Consider the following 24,479-nt stretch of genomic DNA (forward strand, 5'->3'; position numbering starts at 1 on the left):
TAATTCAAATGCACTGCAGAAAACCGAAAATACAGTGTTTTGATTTTGCCGGGTGCATCCATTTTATTCTTGTGTCTATTGAAAAACAAAACATTGTGCCTGATCCCAATTCGATCAATCAGCGATAACTTGGCCCGTTCCGCTGCAGAGATGGACGCCTGGAGCTTAGCTCTAAGTAGCGCTCTTTCACATATGGGCAGGTCAACGACCGGCAAAGGGCAGTGTGGTCTCCCAGTAGCAGCGTGGCTCTTGATGTTTGTGTGCAGAATGCAGAAATGTGATTTGACCGTGAGGCTGAGGGCAGTAAGGTTGACAAGGGAAAGGAAACCGTTTACATTGTTTTGTCGCAGTCATAAGTCACATGGAACGTGGCCACACACACAAACTCAGTGTTGTGTCGCTCCCCTTGACACTCAAGTAAGTTGTTGGTATACCACCTGATACTGCAGCTCCACTGGACGCTCACACACACACACACACACACACCATTTGCGTTTGTAGCATTTCAAATGAAAGCATGTATTTTTTACTGAACTGTTCCAGCAGAGAGTACTAGACCAGAGAACAGGCAGCAGTGCAACAGAGAGCACAAAAAAGTGCTACACATGTGCTTGCTTACTGTTAGTAACTCTAACATTGTTGAGCCGCAAAGCTAAAACATATGCAAATAAAGTAAATGGTCTTCCATGGGATGAATGCGGTTGTCAGTCAACAGCTGGCGCTTCGTAGAGTTAAACAGCCATAAAGCTCTCCAGATAAGACACGATACACGTCTACTCACGTCAGACAAACAGTCGGGAAGGAACCAACAGCAGCACTGAGGGCTTCCAGTACAAGACATACAGAGCTACAGACTGAAGGGGGGAGATAAGAGTTAGCAGTAGTGTTCTTGTGGTGGAGATGGTATTAAGGACTAAAGAGGAGTGGTACCACTCTCTCCACAGTGAGTGGCGTACAATGCTGCACTTGTCTGAACAGTGGGGCTACTTGTTATCCCTCTTGACATTCTGGGTGCAGCGAGTGAACAGGGCTGGGTTCACAAACACATCCCGTGTAGATATATCTCCGATCCATTCAGCTGGGATGGGAGACTCCCCCACTGAACCTCAAGCACATGGCAGAATCTATGATGTAGAGTGAAGAGTATAAGGTCTGCTAGCGCTAGGGGTACTGCTAGAGGCATTGCAATGGTCACTCTTAGACTCATGCTCTCAACTCTGCTTATTATTATGCTATTGAGCTTTGAGCATTTGGCTTCAAATATAATTTTTGCTATTTAAACTATACAAGAGATAACACATATCTGAACCATTTTACAAACACAAATCTCAGATATTTTATCCGTTGCCCTTGGTATTCAAAATACATTCCTAGTACCATTTGCATTATGTCCAACATTTTTGGAAATTATGACGTAACTACCAAACTCCCTTTTCCGGTGTTCAAAGTATGACTAAAGATTTCCTAATCCTGGGGTGGAGGAATGGAAGAATGTTAAGAAGTGGGTCAGGCAAAGACAGTCCCACTGGAGCGGAGCACCAATGCTCCTCCTGGTCTGTTGAAACAGCAGATGAGTTGGATTCTCCAGCACCGACCCTAACAGCACCCTGACCGCCTTTACTTTACTGACTGTCTTCCACTGTCAGAGTGAAGTTACCTCTCTGTGGTGCCCGTCAGCTCCCCATATGTTCTCAGTTAGGGTTAGCCTCATGCATCCTCCTCTCCAACAACAAGCAGATGATATATTATTCAAAAATTAAGCTATCATTCTAACCCTAACCCTATTCATTTGTTACAGGAAAATTAGCATTATAAAATATATTGGGTCAAAAATATATGAAGAGCATATTTTTGCATTTGTTATTGATCAGTAATGGAAATCTAATAGTGGCATATTATCAATGCGGATCACACAGACTTTAAACCAACTTGTAATTTATAGTTATCCTGGCTAGAATGGTCTACATGACACTAAATTAAATGAGTGACAAGTCTAATTAGAGGAACAGACATAAATGTTGACTAGAGGGCATTTTTGACAATTAGCCTGAAGACAACATTCTGCAAAGCATGATGTTGCTGCCGGCTTCTCCTTGGGTGTGGGCTCTGAACAACACACAAGGGAGGTGGAACAGAGTTTGACATCATGCAGTACATTTTAAAGAAATGGGTTCCAGTTTCAAAGCGTGTTCCTCTACACCAGAACAAAAGCCGGAATCAACCAGTGCATTAAAGGACAATTCCGGTATTTTGAACATTGAGCCCCCTTTCTGGTTTGTTTATGATGAAATAGAGTGGTTGACACAGACATTTTGACTATTAGTCCTGTCTCGGGTATTTGGCTAATTTAGAATCGCCCTGCCTGCTTCAGAATGGCTGGCTACGGGCATTCACAAACCTGTCCTTAAAACAACCCTAAACGTTTGTTTTCAGAAATGTGCAACTCACCGAGTGGTAGGTGGTGTTCGTTGATGTAGCGAAAAAAAGTTTATGTTGTGTTTTATTGCACATTTATCGCATTTTGTAAATCCCATTGATTTCTGTTGTAAGACTCATTGCTCGTTGACCAGAAACGGAAAGGGGGGCTGTTTACGTTTGGTTATAGTCTTTTTGCTCGGTTCTAGCCCTACTCAGTGCGTTTACATGACACTCAAGAAAGTCTAATTATTGGGTTAGTCCAACTATGATTAAGACCCCTAGATAATTCGATTCATAGTCGGGTTAAGCATGCATGTACGGAGTGGGATTGGATTATGCGTTCTGCACATGCTCAAGATCTTTTCCCGGGGCCGTGAGCCGGAAGTAGAAGGAGACGATAGTTGTGTTGTTGTCGCCGTCGGAAAACAAGAAACAGTGATTTATTTAAGAAGGTGGCGCAGAAGATGGAGGAAGCCGGTGAATGTAGTTACCCCAGAAAATGTCTAATACGAAGAGAACTGGCACTCTGGTGACTTCCGGTCTCTGAACTGACATCTGTCCACGCGAGGGCGCTCGCCGGTGAGTGCAGAATGAATGGGAGTCGACGGGTTTCACCCTCAAATTATACTTTTCTCAGGGTGTATTTTTTTGTCAAGTAATTTGAAAGTCACATTCAAAAGGGGGGGGGCTAAGATAATAGACTCAGCTGAATATTGCATTTTTTAAGTTCACTTAACTGTTCTAAAAATCTGTTAAAAAAGATGATGACGTCACTGCCAGAGGTCCTGCTTTACAGCAAGTTCTGAGTCACTTTGGCACTTCCGCTTATATAATATATAAATTATATGATTATATATATATATCCATATAATATATAACAATTAACTTCGACAGAAAGTCCTTAAAATAATGTTTCTGATTCTGCTTCAGCTTCAGATGCCATCAAGAGGGGTCTCTGGTCGTAATCAGTCGCAAGTCCGCCCCTGACCAATCAGCATTCATTAGCAGAATGCAAGGGTGTACGGCCAACAACGGCCCAAACTGTAAGAAATTGAAAGGACATAAGTACTCATTCATTCGACTTTTGAACTATAATCTATATTGAACTTGCGGAATCGACAATACAATCTGCGATATTTCAACGACAAGCAGGTGAAAGAGATCCATTTAGCTGTCTAGCCCCATAGACCCCTTTTCAATCTGCACTCATTCGATCACCCCCAGTGGAATTCTAATGGAACTGCAACCAAGTTCAATACAATGGGGCTCAATAGAGTGCCAAGGCTCTCCGTAGATGGGCTCTGGTTACCCCTATAATAATTGTGTCCCGGCCACGGGAGTGCGCATGGCATGCATTCATTAAAGGTGGAAGCACACAGACACTACGCTTCAATTTCGCCCAAGGCTGAATTAAAAGTACATGTTTTTCTAAATGTGGGTCATCAACGAGGTTGTAAAGTAGCAACTTCAGGCACATCTGTCAAAATAAATGTTTTTTTCTCCCGACGTGTTTACGATCTTTATTCATTCCTTGCGATGCGGCGGGGAATGCCATATACGGCCAGGCGGCGGAGGGGCTGCTCCGGCGGGAGAAAGATGTTTTCAGTAGACAGCTGTCAACTCACTTTGGGTCGGCGATTTATTTAAAAAGCTGGCGCAGAAGATGGAGGAAGCCGGTGTCGTGCCAATGTAGTTACCCCCTATAAGGAGTGTGTCATCATCAACATGCATTCACTACACACTATGCTTCGATTACCTCCGCCAGCAGAGCAGCCGGAGGAGTCCGGCTGCTGCGTCAGAGAAATGATATGGACCCAAAGTGAACTGACAGCTGTCTACTGAAAACATCTTTCTCAAGCGGTGGCTCTATTACCACTAGTTGAAATGGGTACAGTGCCACCTATCGTACCGGGGAATGACATGCTTCGGCCAATGAATCGATTTACTCACCGCCATGTATAATCGGACAATTGCATTTGTCCAATTGCAGAGCATAGTCGAACTATGGCTTTAATCGGATTAAGCTGTGCATGTAAACATACTGACAACCAAACGTAAACACCCCCCTTTCCGTTTCCGGCCAACAAGCAATGAGTCTTCCAACAGAGATCAATGGGATTTACAAAATGCGATGAATGTGCAATAAAACACGACAGAAACTGTATTTCGCTACGATACTTGATTTGATTTTTAAGGACAGGTTTGGTCATGCCTGTTACCAGCAATTCTGAAGCAGGCAGAGGCGATTCGAAATGAGCCAAATGCCCGAGACAGGACCAATAGTCAAAATTTTGGTGTCAACCAACCACTCTATGGCATCCTAGAAAAACCAGAAAGGGGGCTCAATGTTCAAAATACCGGAATTTAAGTCACCTTTAAGACTTAACAGGGGTTTAGATCATTCCCTTTCACAAAGAAGAACTTATTCATGACGCCCCTACACTAGAGGCTCCTGGTAAAAACCCTCTAAAAGCGGTGCTGATACCTCATTGCACAACACTGTTGATGGTGGTCGATAATATGAATGCAAAACAGACAGTTAGGAAATGTATTATATCCAGTGTGCGTGCGTTAGAGGTGGGAATGCAGGCAGTGCTGCATGTGGGAAGATAGTTTGGCAAGGCCTGTGGACATCTTCTTCTGGCTGGGTCCACCCAAGTCTTGAGCAAAGCAAATAAGCACCCTTGAAAAGCCACACGACACAAAAAGAACTGCAAGGAATGTCCCCTGCATTTTATTCTGACTGAGAGTCTATTATGCTTTATATGAAAGGGCCAGACTGGTAACAATCTATGAAACAATACGCCATTACCAAAGAACACTGGAGTGTCTTGGAATATCTAAATGAATTTGGTTAAAGGTGTCATTGCACCGTTTTTTCATAAATTTTGTGTTGGTCCATAGTAGCAATGAATGTCCTTGGTGAAAAAAATGCTGTGGTGCTCCTGGTTCACTCTGTTCTAGTGGAGGAGGTGCTCCTGTTTCACTCTGTTCTAGTGGAGGAGGTGCTCCTGGTTCACTCTGTTCTAGTGGAGGAGGTGCTCCTGTTCCACTCTGTTCTAGTGGAGGAGGTGCTCCTGGTTCACTCTGTTCTAGTGGAGGAGGTGCTCCTGTTTCATTCTGTTCTAGTGTGGTGGAGGAGGTAAGCAGGGATGAACCATGGACCTATAAAGAATGGACACCGGATTGAAACATGGCGCCCATTCATTCCTATGGAAACTGCTCAGTGGCGCAGGGCAACATCAAGGACAGAACTGCTTCCACATCATGGGAGCCACGCCCTAGTGCATGACGTTACGGATGGAGAAATATTCTCGTTCTCTAGCATTGTTAGCATTGTAGCATCATAAGCAAGAGGTCTGAGCGAGCACAGTGGCATTGTTTACCGACCATGGAGGTTTAAGTTACTAACCCCCCAATTAGTCTCTATATGTGATACTATACGTGCACTGAGCCCTCTCGGAGGCCCGGCCCAAACAACATTTGTTTCACTACGACTCCTTTCAGTCGCCCACCCCTCCTTTTCTGGCTAATAAAACGCTTGAGGTGGCGTTTTTAATAGTACATGGTCCAAAGATAATTACGAGCCTTTGATTGATATCCAGAGAAAATTTGCGGAGACACAATCCTGTTCCCCGCTTGTATTGGAGTGAACGCGGATATCTACTTCCGGGCCCCATGGTCTGAGGGGCCCGTCCACAGCCCGCTAAAAAACTGAGCACGGGTGGATTGCTCCTGGGGGCCTGGGAGGAACGACCTGATTTTGGCTCCTACTCATGACATGCAAATGACTCGCCTCTGATTGGCTAACAGCACTGTCCGTCATAGTATTAAAACCAATTCAACTTACAGAGCGACACACAGAGAGAGGGAGAACGAGAGAGAAACAGAGAGAGAGAGAGACAGAGAGAGAGAGAACCACTGGGCTCCTTGGGGGTTTCTGGTTGATTGAATACAGAAAGAAGAGCTGCATAGCGGGACCGCGTCCGGGGGGCCTGATCCCGCCCATCAGTGGGATTGGTGCACGGTGGCTGGTCCCCGCGGTCGCCGTGCCCAGGTCGCCGTGCCCCAGCCCAGCTCCCCGACTCCGGTGCACTCCCGTGGGCCGCAGGGACCCGCCACCGGGCACCACTGGTAGCTCAGCTCCGCCGCCGTGCCCAAGGCGGCTCTTCTTTCTGTTTTCGGCCGCCATGCCTGAGCCGCTGAATGTTGCTAATGTCCAATCCAACCATTTCTTCCTCAACTCTTCTTTCTTGGCCAAGAGACGCAACGCTGATTTGTTATCGCCACAAACAGCACAAGCACCAACTCAATGCTGTCTCCCCGTGGGCCGTCGCAAGCCAAGGTGGGCGAGGCCGTGAATACTAAATCACCAACTGAGGTCAGTCGGTGAGGCTTTTCTGATTAGATCGTTTATGCGTCTATTTTCATGGTTACCAATAACCCCCACTACCCATAAACCCATATTTGTCATACTGCACCCAAAGGTGGCGCTATTGCAAAAAAATCATCAGTTAGGCTTATTTCTCCTCACCAGATTGACCTGGACTCAAAATTCTTTCATCATCTCTAGAATGAGATGCATCATAATGGCCCCGCTCTTATGCCCTCATTTTTTTTTAATATTATTAGGGGTCCTACGGAATCCGTAGGAAACCTATTGTATTCGTTAGTATTATTATTATTATTATTAGGGGTCCTACGGAATCCGTAGGAAACCTATTGTATTCGTTAGTATTATTATTATTATTATTATTATTATTATTATTAGGGGTCCTACGGAATCCGTAGGAAACCTATTGTATTCGTTAGTATTATTATTAGGGGTCCTACGGAATCTCCGTAGGAAACCTATTGTATTCGTTAGTATTATTAGGGGTCCTACGGAATCCGTAGGAAACCTATTGTATTCGTTAGTATTATTAGGGGTCCTACGGAATCCGTAGGAAACCTATTGTATTCGTTAGTATTATTATTTTTATTCTGACTTTTTGGCTCCAAAAGTTATAAAAATTGGCAGGCTAATAGAACTCGTAGAGTTAGTTAAGGAATCAAAAGATGGGCCAGAATAACACATAGGTGGCGCTATAACAAGGTCTTGAAGTTCAGGACTTCAACAGGCTGCCATTACCACTAGGAAGGTGCAATTTGTATGAAACTTGGTATACATGCACCATTTGTCATGATGAACAACTTTCCCATTGCAACCCATATGGTCAGACCATTGGGATATAGTGCAGTGACCACAACTTGACCAAACACCCACACATTAACTCCTTTGGTGCTGAAAGTGGGAAAAGCTCCAAACTTGGCACACATGTACCAGGTCACTGTGGGACTATAGGGTGATCAAATAATAGCAATAAGGCAAAAGATGGCAGAGATATGTATTTTAAAGTGAAATACATGCATATGTATACAGCTCTACAACATGTTTAAACAGCTCCAACATTGCATCCAAAAGACCTAGGCCCAGCTGTTGAATGTGGCTATTAAGAGGAGATTCCATAGTATACCCATGCCAAATTTGAAGACTATATCTGAAAAAACAATCAAAGAACATTAGTTTGAAGTTCTCCCTTCTGAACCATGGCCTCTCTACAATGCAGGCTGGGCCTTAAAGGGGTACACACGTTATTTCGCAAACATCCGTTTGACAGTGGATTTTGACACTGTAGGCTTTACAAACATGGTTGGTGATTGTTTTGATATGTTAACTGCCGGAAAACCAGTTTTTAAGGCATACCAATGCATATTACCATACCAACCAAGCTCACCATACCTCCACATAGGAAAGACTTATATTTCTCAAAATATACTCCAATCTGCCCTTGGCAGTCTACGGTCATACTGTCGGTCATACTGTCATACTGTCATATTGTCGTTCATACAGTCATACGGTCATACTTCCATACTGTCGTTCATACAGTCATACGGTCATACTGTCAGTTATACAGTCATACTGTCTGTCATACGGTCATACAGTTGGTCATACTGTCTGTCATACAGTTGGTCATACTATTATACTGTCGGTCATACTGCCATGTGAGAATGTCAAAATCTCTTCTCACTGTCTCTCCCCTCACATCATATTTAATGTGGTATTTGGACTTCTGGAGCACTAGGGGGCAGAAGGTTAACCCCGCCTTGGCCAGGGAAGTTCCCCTTATTATTGGTATGGCCCAATCAGTCCACCTGGGACTTATTGGCTTATATAAGGGGAGTCTCATTTTGTGGCAGAGGGGGAAGGTGCTGGCTTGACAAGAGGCCAGTACTAGAGCACATGGTATATGTGGCAGCTAGGCTGATGGCTAGGCTGATGGCTAGGCTGATGGCTAGGCTGATGGCTAGGCTGATGGCTAGGCTGGTGGCTGTCATACCGTAGGACCCCGTTATTGTTGCTGGCAACTATATTTATTATTATTATTATTTTTATCCTGACTTTTTGGCTCCAAAAGTTATAAAAATTGGCAGGCTTGTAGAACTCATAAAGTTAGTAAAGGAATCAAAAGATGGTCCAGAATAACACATAGGTGGCGCTATAACAAGGCCTTGAAGTTCAGGACTTCAACAGGCTGCCATTACCACTAGGAAGGTACAATTTGTATGAAACTTGGTATACATGCACCATTTCTCATGATGAACAACTTTCACATTGCAACCCATATGGTCAGACCATTGGGATATAGTGCAGTGACCACAACTTGACCAAACACCCACACATTAACTCCTTTGGTGCTGAAAGTGGGAAAAGCTCCAAACTTGGCACACATGTACCAGGTCACTGTGGGACTATAGGGTGATCAAATAATAGCAATAAGGCAAAAGATGGCAGAGATATGTATTTTAAAGTGAAATACATGCATATGTATACAGCTCTACAACATGTTTAAACAGCTCCAACATTGCATCCAAAAGACCAAGGCCCAGCTGTTGAATGTGGCTATTAAGAGGAGATTCCATAGTATACCCATGCCAAATTTGAAGACTATATCTGAAAAAACAACCAAAAAACATTAGTTTGAAGTTCTCCCTTCTGAACCATGGCCTCTCTACAATGCAGGATGGGCCTTAAAGGGGTACACACGTTATTTCGCAAACATCTGTTTGACAGTGGATTTTGACACAGTAGGCTTTAGAAACATGGTTGGTGATTGTTTTGATATGTTAACTGCCGGAAAACCAGTTTTTAAGGCACCATACCTCCACATAGGAAAGACTTATATTTCTCAAAATATACTCCAATCTGCCCTTGGCAGTCTACGGTCATACTGTCGGTCATACTGTCAAACTGTCATATTGTCGTTCATACAGTCATACTGTCATACTTTTGTTCATACAGTCATACGGTCATACTGTCAGTTATACAGTCATACTGTTGGTCATACTGTCATACAGTCATACTGTCTGTCATACTGTCGGTCATAGTGTTGGTCGTACTGTCATACTGTCGGTCATACAGTTGGTCATACAGTCATACAGTTGGTCATACTGTCATACAGTTGGTCATACTGTCATACTGTCTGTCATACTGTCATGTGAGAATGTCAAAATCTCTTCTCACTGTCTCTCCCCTCACATCATATTTAATGTGGTATTTGGACTTCCGGAGCACTAGGGGGAAGAAGGTTAACCCCGCCTTGGCCAGGGAAGTTCCCCTTATTATTGGTATGGCCCAATCAGTCCACCTGGGACTCATTGGCTTATATAAGGGGAGTCTCATTTTGTGGCAGGTGCTTGCTTGACAAGAGGCCAGTACTAGAGCACATGGTATATGTGGCGGCTAGGCTGATGGCTAGGCTGATGGCTAGGCTGATGGCTAGGCTGATGGCTAGGCTGATGGCTAGGCTGATGGCTAGGCTGATGGCTGTTATACCGTAGGACCCCGTTATTGTTGCTGGCAACTATATTTATTATTATTTTTATTCTGACTTTTTGGCTCCAAAAGTTATAAAAATTGGCAGGCTTGTAGAACTCATAAAGTTAGTAAAGGAATCAAAAGATGGTCCAGAATAACACATAGGTGGCGCTATAACAAGGCCTTGAAGTTCAGGACTTCAACAGGCTGCCATTACCACTAGGAAGGTACAATTTGTATGAAACTTGGTATACATGCACCATTTCTCATGATGAACAACTTTCACATTGCAACCCATATGGTCAGACCATTGGGATATAGTGCAGTGACCACAACTTGACCAAACACCCACACATTAACTCCTTTGGTGCTGAAAGTGGGAAAAGCTCCAAACTTGGCACACATGTACCAGGTCACTGTGGGACTATAGGGTGATCAAATAATAGCAATAAGGCAAAAGCTCGCAGAGATATGTATTTTAAAGTGAAATACATGCATATGTATACAGCTCTACAACATGTTTAAACAGCTCCAACATTGCATCCAAAAGACCTAGGCCCAGCTGTTGAATGTGGCTATTAAGAGGAGATTCCATAGTATACCCATGCCAAATTTGAAGACTATATCTGAAAAAACAACCAAAAAACATTAGTTTGAAGTTCTCCCTTCTGAACCATGGCCTCTCTACAATGCCGGCTGGGCCTTAAAGGGGTACACACGTTATTTCGCAAACATCCATTTGACAGTGGATTTTGACACAATAGGCTTTAGAAACATGGTTGGTGATTGTTTTGATATGTTAACTGCCGGAAAACCAGTTTTTAAGGCATACCAATGCATATTACCATACTAACCAAGCTCACCATACCTCCACATAGGAAAGACTTATATTTCTCAAAATATACTCCAATCTGCCCTTGGCAGTCTACGGTCATACTGTCGGTCATACTGTCAAACTGTCATATTGTCGTTCATACAGTCATACTGTCATACTTTTGTTCATACAGTCATACGGTCATACTGTCAGTTATACAGTCATACTGTTGGTCATACTGTCATACAGTCATACTGTCTGTCATACTGTCATACTGTCGGTCATAGTGTTGGTCGTACTGTCATACTGTCAGTCATATAGTTGGTCATACAGTCATACAGTTGGTCATACAGTCATACAGTTGGTCATACTGTCATACTGTCTGTCATACTGTCATGTGAGAATGTCAAAATCTCTTCTCACTGTCTCTCCCCTCACATCATATTTAATGTGGTATTTGGAATTCCGGAGCACTAGGGGGCAGAAGGTTAACCCCGCCTTGGCCAGGGAAGTTCCCCTTATTATTGGTATGGCCCAATCAGTCCACCTGGGACTCATTGGCTTATATAAGGGGAGTCTCATTTTGTGGTAGAGGGGGAAGGTGCTGGCTTGACAAGAGGCGAGTACTAGAGCACATGGTATATGTGGCTGCTAGGCTGATGGCTAGGCTGATGGTTAGGCTGATGGCTAGGCTGATGGCTAGGCTGATGGCTAGGCTGGTGGCTAGGCTGGTGGCTGTTATACCGTAGGACCCCGTTATTGTTGCTGGCAACTATATTTATTATTATTATTATTATTTTTATCCTGACTTTTTGGCTCCAAAAGTTATAAAAATTGGCAGGCTTGTAGAACTCATAAAGTTAGTTAATGAATCAAAAGATGGGCCAGAAAAACACATAGGTGGCGCTATCACAAGGCCTTGAAGTTCAGGACTTCAACAGGCTGCCATTACCACTAGGAAGGTGCAATTTGTATGAAACTTGGTATACATGCACCATTTGTCATGATGAACAACTTTCACATTGCAACCCATATGGTCAGACCATTGGGATATAGTGAAGTGACCACAACTTGACCAAACACCCACACATTAACTTCTTTGGTGCTGAAAGTGGGAAAAGCTCCAAACTTGGCACACATGTACCAGGTCACTGTGGGACTATAGGCTGAATAAATAATAGCAATAAGGCAAAAGACGGCCGAGATATGCATTTTAAAGTGAAATACATGCACATGTATACAGCTCTACAACACGTTCAAACAGCTCCAACATTGCATCCAAAACACCTAGGCCCAGCTGTTGAATGTGGCTATTAAGAGGAGATTCCATAGTATACCCATGCCAAATTTGAAGACTATATCTGAAAAAACAATCAAAAAACATTAGTTTGAAGTTCTCCCTTCTGAACCATGGCCTCAATACAATGCAGGATGGGCCTTAAAGGGGTACACACGTTATTTCGCAAACATCCGTTTGACAGTGGATTTTGACACCGTAGGCTTTAGTAACATGATTGTTTTGATATGTTAACTGCCGTAAAACCAGTTTTTAAGGCATACCAATGCATATTAACATACCAACCAAGCTCACCATACCTCCACATAGGAAAGACTTATATTTCTCAAAATATACTCCAACCTGCCATTGGCAGTCTATGGTCATACTGTCGGTCATACTATCATACTGTCATATTGTCGTTCATACAGTCATACGGTCATACTGTCATACTTTCGTTCATACAGTCATACGGTCATACTGTCATTCATACAGTCATACGGTCATACTGTCAGTTATACAATCATACTGTCTGTCATACAGTCATACTGTCTGTCATACTGTCAGTCATACAGTCATACTGTCATACTGTTGGTCATACTATTATACTGTCGGTCATACGGTCATGTGAGAATGTGAAAATCCCTTCTCACTGTCTCTCCCCTCACATCATATTTAATGTGGTATTTGGACTTCCGGAGCACTAGGGGGCAGAAGGTTAACCCCCCCTTGGCCAGGGAAGTTCCCCTTATTATTGGTATGGCCCAATCAGTCCACCTGGGACTTATTGGCTTATATAAGGGGAGTCTCATTTTGTGGCAGAGGGGGAAGGTGCTGGCTTGACAAGAGGCCAGTACTAGAGCACATGGTATATGTGGCTGCTAGGCTGATGGCTAGGCTGATGGCTAGGCTGATGGCTAGGCTGATGGCTAGGCTGATGGCTAGGCTGATGGCTAGGCTGATGGCTAGGCTGATGGCTGTTATACCGTAGGACCCCGTTATTGTTGCTGGCAACTATATTTATTATTATTATTATTATTTTTATTCTGACTTTTTGGCTCCAAAAGTTATAAAAATTGGCAGGCTTGTAGAACTCATAAAGTTAGTAAAGGAATCAAAAGATGGTCCAGAATAACACATAGGTGGCGCTATAACAAGGCCTTGAAGTTCAGGACTTCAACAGGCTGCCATTACCACTAGGAAGGTACAATTTGTATGAAACTTGGTAAACATGCACCATTTCTCATGATGAACAACTTTCACATTGCAACCCATATGGTCAGACCATTGGGATATAGTGCAGTGACCACAACTTGACCAAACACCCACACATTAACTCCTTTGGTGCTGAAAGTGGGAAAAGCTCCAAACTTGGCACACATGTACCAGGTCACTGTGGGACTATAGGGTGATCAAATAATAGCAATAAGGCAAAAGATGGCAGAGATATGTATTTTAAAGTGAAATACATGCATATGTATACAGCTCTACAACATGTTTAAACAGCTCCAACATTGCATCCAAAAGACCTAGGCCCAGCTGTTGAATGTGGCTATTAAGAGGAGATTCCATAGTATACCCATGCCAAATTTGAAGACTATATCTGAAAAAACAACCAAAAAACATTAGTTTGAAGTTCTCCCTTCTGAACCATGGCCTCTCTACAATGCAGGCTGGGCCTTAAAGGGGTACACACGTTATTTCGCAAACATCTGTTTGACAGTGGATTTTGACACAGTAGGCTTAAGAAACATGGTTGGTGATTGTTTTGATATGTTAACTGCCGGAAAACCAGTTTTTAAGGCATACCAATGCATATTACCATACCAACCAAGCTCACCATACCTCCACATAGGAAAGACTTATATTTCTCAAAATATACTCCAATCTGCCCTTGGCAGTCTAGAGTCATACTGTCGGTCATACTGTCATACTGTCATATTGTCGTTCATACAGTCATACGGTCATACTGTCATACTTTTGTTCATACAGTCATACGGTCATACTGTCATACTTTCGTTCATACAGTCATACTGTCGGTTATACAGTCATACTGTTGGTCATACTGTCTGTCATACTGTCATACTGTCTGTCATACAGTTGGTCATACTATTATACTGTCGGTCATATGGTCATGTGAGAATGTGAAAATCCCTTCTCACTGTCTCTCCCCTCACATCATATTTAATGTGGTATTTGGACTTCCGGAGCACTAGGGGGCAGAAGGTTAACCCCGCCTTGGCCAGGGAAGTTCCCCTTATTATTGGTATGGCCCAATCAATCCACCTGGGACTTATTGGCTTATATAAGGGGAGTCTCATTTTGTGGTAGAGGGGGAAGGTGCTGGCTTGACAAGAGGCCAGTACTAGAGCACATGGTATATGTGGCGGCTAGGCTGATGGCTAGGCTGATGGCTAGGCTGATGGCTAGGCTGATGGCTAGGCTGATGGCTGTTATACCGTAGGACCCCGTTATTGTTGCTGGCAACTATATTTATTATTATTATTATTATTATTTTTATCCTGACTTTTTGGCTCCAAAAGTTATAAAAATTGGCAGGCTTATAGAACTCGTAAAGTTAGTAAAGGAATCAAAAGATGGTCCAGAATAACACATAGGTGGCGCTATAATAAGGCCTTGAAATTCAGGAATTCAACAGGCTGCCATTACCACTAGGAAGGTGCAATTTGTATGAAACTTGGTATACATGCACCATTTCTCATGATGAACAACTTTCACATTGCAACCCATATGGTCAGACCATTGGGATATAGTGCAGTGACCACAACTTGACCAAACACTCACACATTAACTGCTTTTGTGGTGAAAGTGGGAAAAGCTCCAAACTTGGCACACATGTACCAGGTCACTGTGGGACTATAGGCTGATTAAATAATAGCAATAAGGCAAAAGATGGCAGAGATATGTATTTTAAAGTGAAATACATGCATATGTATACAGCTCTACAACATGTTTAAACAGCTCCAACATTGCATCCAAAAGACCTAGGCCCAGCTGTTGAATGTGGCTATTAAGAGGAGATTCCATAGTATACCCATGCCAAATTTGAAGACTATATCTGAAAAAACAATCAAAAAACATTAGTTTGAAGTTCTCCCTTCTGAACCATGGCCTCAATACAATGCAGGATGGGCCTTAAAGGGGTACACACGTTATTTCGCAAACATCCGTTTGACAGTGGATTTTGACACCGTAGGCTTTAGTAACATGATTGTTTTGATATGTTAACTGCCGGAAAACCAGTTTTTAAGGCATACCAATGCATATTAACATACCAACCAAGCTCACCATACCTCCACATAGGAAAGACTTATATTTCTCAAAATATACTCCAACCTGCCCTTGGCAGTCTATGGTCATACTGTCATACTGTCATATTGTCGTTCATACAGTCATACGGTCATACTGTCATACTTTCGTTCATACAGTCATACGGTCATACTGTCATTCATACAGTCATACGGTCATACTGTCAGTTATACAATCATACTGTCTGTCATACAGTCATACTGTCTGTCATACTGTCGGTCATACAGTCATACTGTCATACTGTTGGTCATACTGTCATACTGTCGGTCATACGGTCATGTGAGAATGTGAAAATCCCTTCTCACTGTCTCTCCCCTCACATCATATTTAATGTGGTATTTGGACTTCCGGAGCACTAGGGGGCAGAAGGTTCACCCCGCCTTGGCCAGGGAAGTTCCCCTTATTATTGGTATGGCCCAATCAGTCCACCTGGGACTTATTGGCTTATATAAGGGGAGTCTCATTTTGTGGTAGAGGGGGAAGGTGTTGGCTTGACAAGAGGCCAGTACTAGAGCACATGGTATATGTGGCTGCTAGGCTGATGGCTAGGCTGATGGCTAGGCTGATGGCTAGGCTGATGGCTAGGCTGATGGCTAGGCTGATGGCTAGGCTGGTGGCTAGGCTGGTGGCTAGGCTGGTGGCTGTTATACCGTAGGACCCCGTTATTGTTGCTGGCAACTATATTTATATTTATATTTCTTCCGTTAGTGTTCTTGACTACAAATGTTTAATTTCCCCAGAATTTCAAAGATTTTTCAGGGATATGCTTAGGGAAAGCCCTTAATTCACTTGAGAAATGTGTGCTTGGAGATTTCTTGATGTGTGCTTATCAATAGACATTTTCACCATGTGAATGAGGCTACAGTTTAGGTTCGTCAGTGGCTCAATGAGCATGCTGAACATGACATTCGGCCATTGCTCTGCAGTCGAGGCACAGTATGGCATTAAGGGGAACATCTACATACAATCAACATCTTTCCTTCATAATTATATGTCAAATTTATCTATCTTCCATATATCTTCCATTAGTGTGTTCTTGACTTTTCATTTTGCTCGGACCCCGTTAATCACCGCTTGCGGTTCTATTCTTTCATTTGCTAATGCAGGCTATCGAGGTAGAAGAACATTTTCACAGTCAGCATGCATATGCAACTCCGAGTGACCGTATTTCAAAAGGAACAAGTACTAAATGGTTTCTCGGGGAATGAGACCTTTAAAAGCAATCCGATTGCTGCTATTGGCAACAATGTAATTGTGTAAGCACACAACATTTGCCAAATATTATTTTACTGATTTGTAATTTAGAATTTATTATTATTTAATTATTTTTGTTCCTATTGTCATCATCCTCAATTCATGTTTCTCCCGGTCACAGATCCCGATGTTTTGACAACTGCACCTTAGACTTCAATTGTTGGTAAAACATTTTGATAACACAACCACATGCTAGAGTTTCATGAAAGCAGCTGCGTATTTCTGTTGTCTTTACCTGAAGCCTCACCCCCCTGTAGAGAAGAGGCAGAGTCCTCCACCACCACCGGCCTCCTCAAGCCCAGGGTTCCCATCCCAGAGGCTTGCTTCCCCACAGCTGATGCTTCCAGGAGACCTGGAGGGCCGGGCGGCTACAAGCGTCCAACAGCTGTTGAGATGACTCCGTATTCTTATTCCCTTCCTTGGTGGAACCAATGTTTAATGATGGCTTGATTGCAAGACCAGTCATTTTTATTTTTCCATTGTCAGTCACACACACTGTAGGGTCCTCATGATCCTGTAACATGACTAACACCGAGTACAATGAAAGAGGAATGGTCCAATATAGCCTACCAACAGGACACAAATAGCAACGGCCATTTTTTAAAAATGTAATCCTGGGCATGTTGTCTCGAATGTCGTCACAAACAAGCTGAAACACGCTTGGGTTAAGATCAACCGAGCGATCGCAAGAGGCAACAAGAAATGTATAAGCAGTGGTTAAGAGGATGGATACCTCACAATAAACTAAAAGGTTTCTCTTTATTTGATTAACACCATTGCAGCTGAAAGACTAATATTTTGAAGTGGAGTCGGACTGCATGCCCATTAATTTTTGATCTCATCTCTTTGTATCATCCAAGATCAACCCTTCACCTTTTCACTGTAGAAATACCAAAATCTCTTCTTGACTCATCTCCATTCCCATACACCCCAAACATAACTAATGACAACAGGAAAACCTATATGGAAACTGCAAGCCTTTCATTCTGTGGGAAATGCAGTGTGTCAAACCCAAACAGCCAAAGCCTGCCCATGTAACAGTGGAATCCCTCACCAGTAATGTAGCCATAATCCACTGAGAAACCATGTTGTTGTAATCACAGCACCGATTAAAAAAAGTGACAAGGACCTCAGGTATGCAGGAGTGCTACTTTTAGACAACTTGAAGGGAGATGCTGTCTAGTTCTGAAACCCTGCAGGGAACAATTGACAGAAGGCGCCGGGAATATCACTTCAGCACCAACACTCAGAATTCTTAAGTAAACTGTCCAAATTGTCCGATTTTAGAAGTTGTCTAGAGGCAAACAGATATGCAGACTCACAGAGATGTGCTGGGGTTAAGGAGGCTAAATCAGGACGCTGATGGATCAGTTCCATTTTTTTTACCAGGGACTTCCATTGACGTCTGACGTCTGTCGTCTGGTAGGAGGGCAGTCAGGCTAAATATAGATGCTTGTGCTTATTTCTCAACTTGGTAACCAATACAAACGGGCCCAAACGCTAGGGTCAATATGACTGTGACCGGGTTGAGGGCGCTGATTAAAAAAGCCTGTGAACCAAGTAAGACACTGTATCAATTAAATAAAAACCTACATCCTCGGAATGACCCTGTTTGCAAAAAAATGTTTCTCACAAACGTGTCAAAGTGATCTTTCATATCACCTTTTTGAAATATGATACAAAGACAAATAATACTGATAAGATGCTCCACTTGTAGTCATCCGATCAGGATCTGTTTGGAGCAATGGTTTACCTAGTTTTAGATGAAGGGTTATGACTGTTATTTGGGGATACAGCGTTTTGCAAATAATACCAATATCAAACAATACAATAGTTTATCATTATAATTCTGATATATATCAATTATACTGATAATTCTGAAAAATATGACTCAAATTATTCCTAACTTACAGGCTGAACAAACACAGTTCAGCCAAATACACACTAATGCCTCGCACTTCAAACCTTCCTCCACCCAGTTCATTTTCCCACTATGGAAGGAAGTGCTGGGATGTGAGATTGGCTTCCTGCTGTTGTTGTTAGCATTCGAGTAAGACCACCACAGGCACAAAATTGCAACCATCTCAGTGATGGAGTACTGTGTGTGTGTGTGTGTGTGTGTGTGTGTGTGTGTGTGTGTGTGTGTGTGTGTGTGTGTGTGTGTGTGTGTGTGTGTGTGTGTGTGTGTGTGTGTGTCCACTAGCCAGATAAAAATGGCATCCTGGAGAGTAGCATCCATTGCAGAGAACACAGTCTGTGAGCGGGTTGACTCCTTATAAGACAATGAATGAGGTGATGAAGCAGCACGCTGACAGCCGGGTATTAATGACTGTACCCTTATGACAAATATGCAATAACTTTGGTCAAAGAAGATAGTACGGTCATTAGCAAGAAGAACCTCACTAGTTGAAGTATATATCAACAAACAAACTTGAAATAATAGAATACAAATTTCTTTCCACGTTTCAATTGCCACTTCATATTGGTCTTGAGGATTTAAACAATCGAGCTGTGTGTGAGATACCCCAACACTGTCCGTTTGGCATTCAACTACAACCAGATGAATGGGAGCCTTTCAACCGTGATCACTTATCTGAAGAATATGCATTCATGCTACTCATCCGTTAAGGAGAGGATCATCCAACTATACAGACAGAGTTAAGTCCTCTGTTTTTCCAGCCTTAACACACTTGCCAACTCACTACCGACCATAACAGAGGCAAATATTTATTCAGGCTAGGACAAATATAGGGATTTTCAATGTCTTTACAACTTAATAATTGCAAATAACAACATATTGGTATATGTTAACAATACTTATTTTGGACATTTGCAATCATCTGTCAGCACACACAGACTCACGCAAACTTCTGTCTACCTAGAGAAGAATGACTTAGCTCAGCTGGCGTGGATGACACTCCCTTCCCGCGTGCTTGTGTGTGTGTGTGTGTGTGTGTGTGTGTGTGTGTGTGTGTGTGTGTGTGTGTGTGTGTGTGTGTGTGTGTGTGTGTGTGTGTGTGTGTGTGTGTCCCAGGACTGTGAAGCGAAGCGGAGAGACAGCTGGTGGGGTGGGCAGTCCAGCCGGCCAGGATAAAGTTTCCTTCTGAACGTAGACCCAGGCCACCCTCTTGTTTCCACCCCTCATTTAATGGATTTTGCCTCCGCCACTTAACCATCACTCCCTGGTTTCACGTTGAACGACAAATCACGTCCAACCAAAAATACACAACGAATGACTAACACCTCACAATGATGCCACGTGCACAAATCTGAAATCAATACACGCACGCACCACCTCGTTGGGCGTGAACGCGTAACAGCTCCAGCGGAGCGGCAGCCGAGCTAGCAGCACCGTTAGCTGGTCCAGTGCTAACCGTTAGCACTGCTAACCGTTAGCTGGTCCAGTGCTAACCGTTAGCAGTGCTAGCCGTTAGCTGGTCCAGTGCTAACGTGCTAGCCGCCGTTAATAGGTGACCCTGTGTTAACGGTGTGCTGCCTTTAGTAAACCAGTGTTTGTTTACGTGGTGATCCGCACCAGTCCACCACCATTAGCACCAGTCCACCACCATTAGGTTAACTGGGAATAGAGCAGGACTTGTTTATTGTTCAAACTTTCATCCAGAAACATTGTAAGAGGGCAATTTAATATATTTGTAGGACGCGAGCTAAAGGCAGACGTAGTGTGTTAAAGGTTCCTATCGGTCCTGGTGGTTAAACGTCCTTAGGTTGGACCAGGGGTAGACAACCAGCTACAGGCAGAGACCATCGTCAACAGCCCAGAGACCATTTGTCGGGTAGAGATCACACACAGATCAGAACATCAGCCCTGAGGTACGGACACGTCGTCTGGTTGTGATCTAACTGAAGCTCCATCCCCCCGGTGGTAATGGTCTGACCCGGGGCCGGGCGGAGGACCGCGGTGACGGTGTGACCCGGGGCCGGGCGGAGGACCGCGGTGACGGCCAGAGGACCAGGACCTACCTTGCTTGCTCTCTATTTTCCCCGACATCTTCGCAGCCAGCAGCTGTGATTCCACTCGCAGTTCAGCGGTCGTCCTCCGTGTTATCCCCGTGACTAGTCCCTCATCCTAGACGGTATCGGTCCATGAGACGACGGTACCGGAGCGGAGGGAGTCGGTCTGCGGGGCGACACTCATTGATCCTGGGAAAATGTGACCAAGTCCGTCTCCGGGTGATTTTCTCTGGATACTCTCACTACTAGAACCGAGACTTGAACCCGGTCGGCCAGGGTAGCACGGCCCGGTACAACAGCGCCTCCTGGCGGGAGGAATGAGCTCCTTCGTGTTGTCACCATAATGGGATGGAGGGGTAGGGTTTCAAAGCCAGTGCAGATGCGCATGCGCTGTTTTCGTCAGAGACCATAATAATAATAATGTTAAAAAATTATATATCGATATTTTGTAATTTAAACGCCCCTTAAGAGTCTTGGTGGGGGGGGGGGGTGCTTTTGCATTCCCTTGCAATAGGTTTTAACCCATTGGCGAAACAAAAACGACCGTAGTAGTTAACAACGAGTTACAATCTAATGTTCACCAAAACAAGCCATCTTCCGAGCTGGAGAAATAACATTGTTCTGTACAGCCTGCTGTGAGACGAATGCGCAGGGACCGTCTAAAATGTGCAGCCCCCTAACGATACTCTCCAAATATTCAATAAGTTAACTTTTATACAGTTTAGTACCAGTGTAGTACCACAGTACCTCCCCCAGCCCCGTAGACTTACTGCATCATTTGATGTTAAATGTGAGGACGTTTTGTATGAATGTTTTATAGAATGCATGTATAGCATGGTGGTGCTTAAATCAAATGTCCAGAGTTTCCTCATGAAAGAGACAATATGCTGAGCTTTAGCATGAATTCCAGCCAGGTGAGCTTATTGTCAACCAATGTGCCAAGACATTTGTATTCTGCAATACCAATCTAGAAAACCAACATAACACTAAACCAACCCTTCCATCAACCCTGTTTCATGAGGCTGGCATGATTCTGTTTAGTTACTAACTAACTAACTAACTAAACTTGTCAATTGTATCACTTCTTTACATATATAATATTATTTTTTATCATTTAGGGTTAGGGTTTATTTAGGGTTAGGGTCTAGAAATCTTGTCTATTTCTATACTTAAGGCCTACTACTATATAGCAAACCACCCACACTATTCTATACTGTAAACTGCATACCATGCCACACCCAACTTTACTGTATCACACTAGCATCTTCCCCTTGCCACATTGCACCTCACTGGCTCTATTCTCACCTCCAGTGACCAGGAGAAAGGTGGAGGAAGTCGAATCCTTCAGCCCACCTATTTCGTATCTTGCCAAAGAAGGTAAAATGCTTGAGGTGGTCATCAGGACTAAAGAACAACTCCCAGGACATTCCTCTGGCATATCAAGGAGAGGAAGGCGTGCCCTGACTGCTTATTATGAATAATTGATCAAACTGGCAGAATGATCTGCATTCCTTGAGTGATCTTGGTCACTTACGCCCACGATGCAAAACATTTGAATGTTAAGGAGAACGTCTCTTCTTTTATTCCTAGTGTTTTTGTACATCTTTATGCTGAGTTTTGTTTTCTCAACATTATCTACCTGTAATCTTATCAGAGCTAAGGGTTAATATTTACTTTAGCTATGACTACTCACTATGCCCACATAAAACGGTAAAAGATAAAAGTGTGTGTGCGTGTGTTAGGGTGTGTTTGTGTGCGTGTGTTTATTGATGAGATTTTCTATATACTTCCTCTTCAGTAGCACTCGATCTCGACAGTCAAAACAAGCAAAAATAAATGCCGTTGACAGTTGACGCCAACTTATATACTGACACCAATAACAAATCACTGAATCAAATACATAGGTATTTAGGATGACTTTAGCTGTGTTCGAAATCGTTCCCTTTTCACTCACTCACTATTCCCTATATAGTGTTTATTTATGATAGGCTATAGTGAACTATATAGGGAACGAACAAACGATAATTCGGACACTACGCTGAACATTTCTAAACGTAATTTGCGTCAGTAAATGCGCCCGCATTGCATTGTGGTATACGGGATGTAGGGAACATCGTATGTTCACTCAAATTTGGGGTATTTTATTGTCCACTATATAGTGAATGAAATTAACCACTGAGAATTCGAACACCACTACAAAATGGCGAGCACCCTATATAGTGCACTATATCCGTGATAGGGAACGATTTCGAACACAGCTCTTGTTTTCACAAAAAATACTGGAAATCGAGGCTACACGATCGCTACAGTACATGAATAATATGCGTTCTGCTTTCAGTGCAGTTCCTGTATCTGCCAAAGGGGGGTGCTCACGGTCTGCTGTTTTGTCTGTCGGCGCATGTCTCACTCTCATATCTGGAAATGATCAACTCAAATGTATAACGGATGCCTCTCAAAACAAGGTGCACAAATGAATCCCTTTTAGATCAAAAGTAAAATTCACATCAAGAAGCCGAACCATAAAACAAAGTAGGTCTAGGTTTTGTGGGCTAACAAATCAAATAGCAGAATATTGTTTTATGATTCTTTAGTCACAGTACATTCACATCAAATATAAAACCACGAAAGTAAGATGCAAAATAAAACCACCACGTAAAAATAGAATATTTCCTAAAAAACGAAGATCATCATATGACCCGTCCTGACATATCAATGCACCACGAGGAGATATCCAGAGTAAATGTGAATAAGGAATCTAAATCTAAAGCTTATGAGCAGTAGTAGGATAAAAAAAAAAAGTAGTTCACAAGTGTTGGTCGACTTTGGTGGTCGATCCTCTGGAGCACAAAACAAAGAGCTGAGAACCAGAGCGCTTAGCAGAGCGGCGCTTAGCAGAGCGGCAGTTAGCAGAGCGGTGCTTAGCAGAGCGGTGCTTAGCAGAGCGGCGGTTAGCAGAGCGGTGCTTAGCAGAGCGGCGCTTAGTTAGCAGAGTGGCGGTTAGCAGAGCGGCGGTTAGCAGAGAGGCGGTTAGCTGAGCGGCGCTTAGCAGAGAGGCGGTTAGCAGAGTGGCGGTTAGCAGTGAGGCGGTTAGCTGAGCGGCGCTTAGCAGAGAGGCGGTTAGCAGAGCGGCGGTTAGCAGTGAGGCGGTTAGCAGAGCGGCGGTTAGCTGAGCGGTGCTTAGCAGAGCGGCGGTTAGCTGAGCGGTGCTTAGCAGAGCGGCGGTTAGCTGAGCGGTAGTTAGCTGAGTGGTGCTTAGCAGAGCGGCGGTTAGCAGAACGGTGAGAGGAGGAGCGGGAGTGTGACGCGAGCTGAACCCACATTAGGGTTTGCTGGGTTAGGGTTAGCTGCATTAGGGTTAGGGTTAGCTGCATTAGGGTTAGGGTTAGCTGCATTAGAGTTAGCTGCATTAGGGTTAGAGGGTTAGGGCTGTGTTTTACCCTTGGCCAGCGGTTAGGGTTAGGGTTAGCTGCATTAGGGTTAGGGTTAGAGGGTTAGGGTTAGGGTTAGCTGCATTAGGGTTAGGGTTAGGGCTGTGTTTTACCCTTGGCCAGCGGTCA

The 24,479-nt window shown here is 43.6% G+C and overlaps 1 protein-coding gene across 7 annotated transcripts in view; it reads right to left on the reverse strand.

Moving 5' to 3' along the window:
• The window catches only part of rapgef1b (Rap guanine nucleotide exchange factor (GEF) 1b), a 60,214-nt gene extending 39,030 nt beyond the window's left edge, over window positions 1-21,184 (reverse strand). For all 7 annotated transcript variants that reach the window (XM_084483194.1, XM_084483192.1, XM_084483190.1 and 4 more), the window contains exon 1: window positions 20,932-21,184. In XM_084483194.1, the coding sequence (XP_084339320.1) occupies window positions 20,932-20,959 (28 nt within the window). In that variant the 5' untranslated portion in view covers window positions 20,960-21,184. The remainder of the gene's footprint in view (window positions 1-20,931) is intronic.
• Window positions 21,185-24,479: the final 3,295 nt, after the last annotated feature.

This window comes from Micromesistius poutassou (assembly GCF_964030765.1).
Source record: "Micromesistius poutassou genome assembly, chromosome: 18".
NCBI classification, from domain to species: Eukaryota; Metazoa; Chordata; class Actinopteri; order Gadiformes; family Gadidae; genus Micromesistius; species Micromesistius poutassou.